We start from the raw sequence: 728 nt of genomic DNA on the forward strand, positions 1-728 counted from the left end.
CGCCTATCAACTCCATGTCAAAGGATGCTGCTAGGATGTGAATGCACATCACTTTACACAAGTGAGTTTCTTTCTTTTTTTTCCCCTTCAGTATATTTTTATTGACTTCAGAGAGGAAGGGAGAGGGAGACAGTGATGGAAACCTCAACGATGAGGGAGAATCATGGGTGGGCTGCCTCCTGTACGCCCCCTACTGGGGACCCAGCGGGCAACCGGGGCACCTGCCCCTGACCGGAACCCAGCCGGGACCTTGCAGTCCATGGGGGAGGGGGGGCTCTATCCACTGAGCCACACCAGTCAGGGCCACCTGCGTAGGATGGATTCCTCCACGTGGAATAGCGAAGCCTCCTGGGCTCCGCGCCTGTCACTCCGACAGGGATTACCCGGTCGCTCCCGGTGGAGGTGGATCCAATGGGCACGCCCTCCGAGAATGCCTGCTGGGGCCTGTTCGCCGCAGCCTCCTGCTCACAGGGGCCCCTCACTTGCTCCTGGCCATTGCCAATCTGATAAGTGAAGCTGGTATTCAGCGTGCTTGCAGTTTTCGTTAGTATGATGCATAGGGTGTAGCTATTTAAGTCTAAAGTAAAAAAAAAAAAAAATACAGCTAAAACCCAAACAACTCCATCTGCGCTCTGCCCTGATCAGTCTATTTAGACCCGGGCGCCGGGTCACACCAGCCCCAATCCAGAGGCCGGGCGGGGCGTGGCCGGGCAGGAGGTGGGAGGCGA

General features: G+C 56.6%; 1 protein-coding gene across 1 annotated transcript in view; it reads left to right on the forward strand.

The window, feature by feature from the left end:
* MFGE8 (milk fat globule-EGF factor 8 protein) overlaps positions 1 to 728 on the forward strand; it is a 37080-nt gene that overhangs the window by 18537 nt on the left and 17815 nt on the right. Inside the window, exon 2 of the mRNA XM_006756285.2 lies at positions 377 to 519. Coding sequence (XP_006756348.1) covers positions 377 to 519 — 143 coding nt within the window. The remainder of the gene's footprint in view (positions 1 to 376; positions 520 to 728) is intronic.

Source organism: Myotis davidii, unplaced genomic scaffold, assembly GCF_000327345.1.
Source record: "Myotis davidii unplaced genomic scaffold, ASM32734v1 scaffold954, whole genome shotgun sequence".
NCBI lineage: Eukaryota > Metazoa > Chordata > Mammalia > Chiroptera > Vespertilionidae > Myotis > Myotis davidii.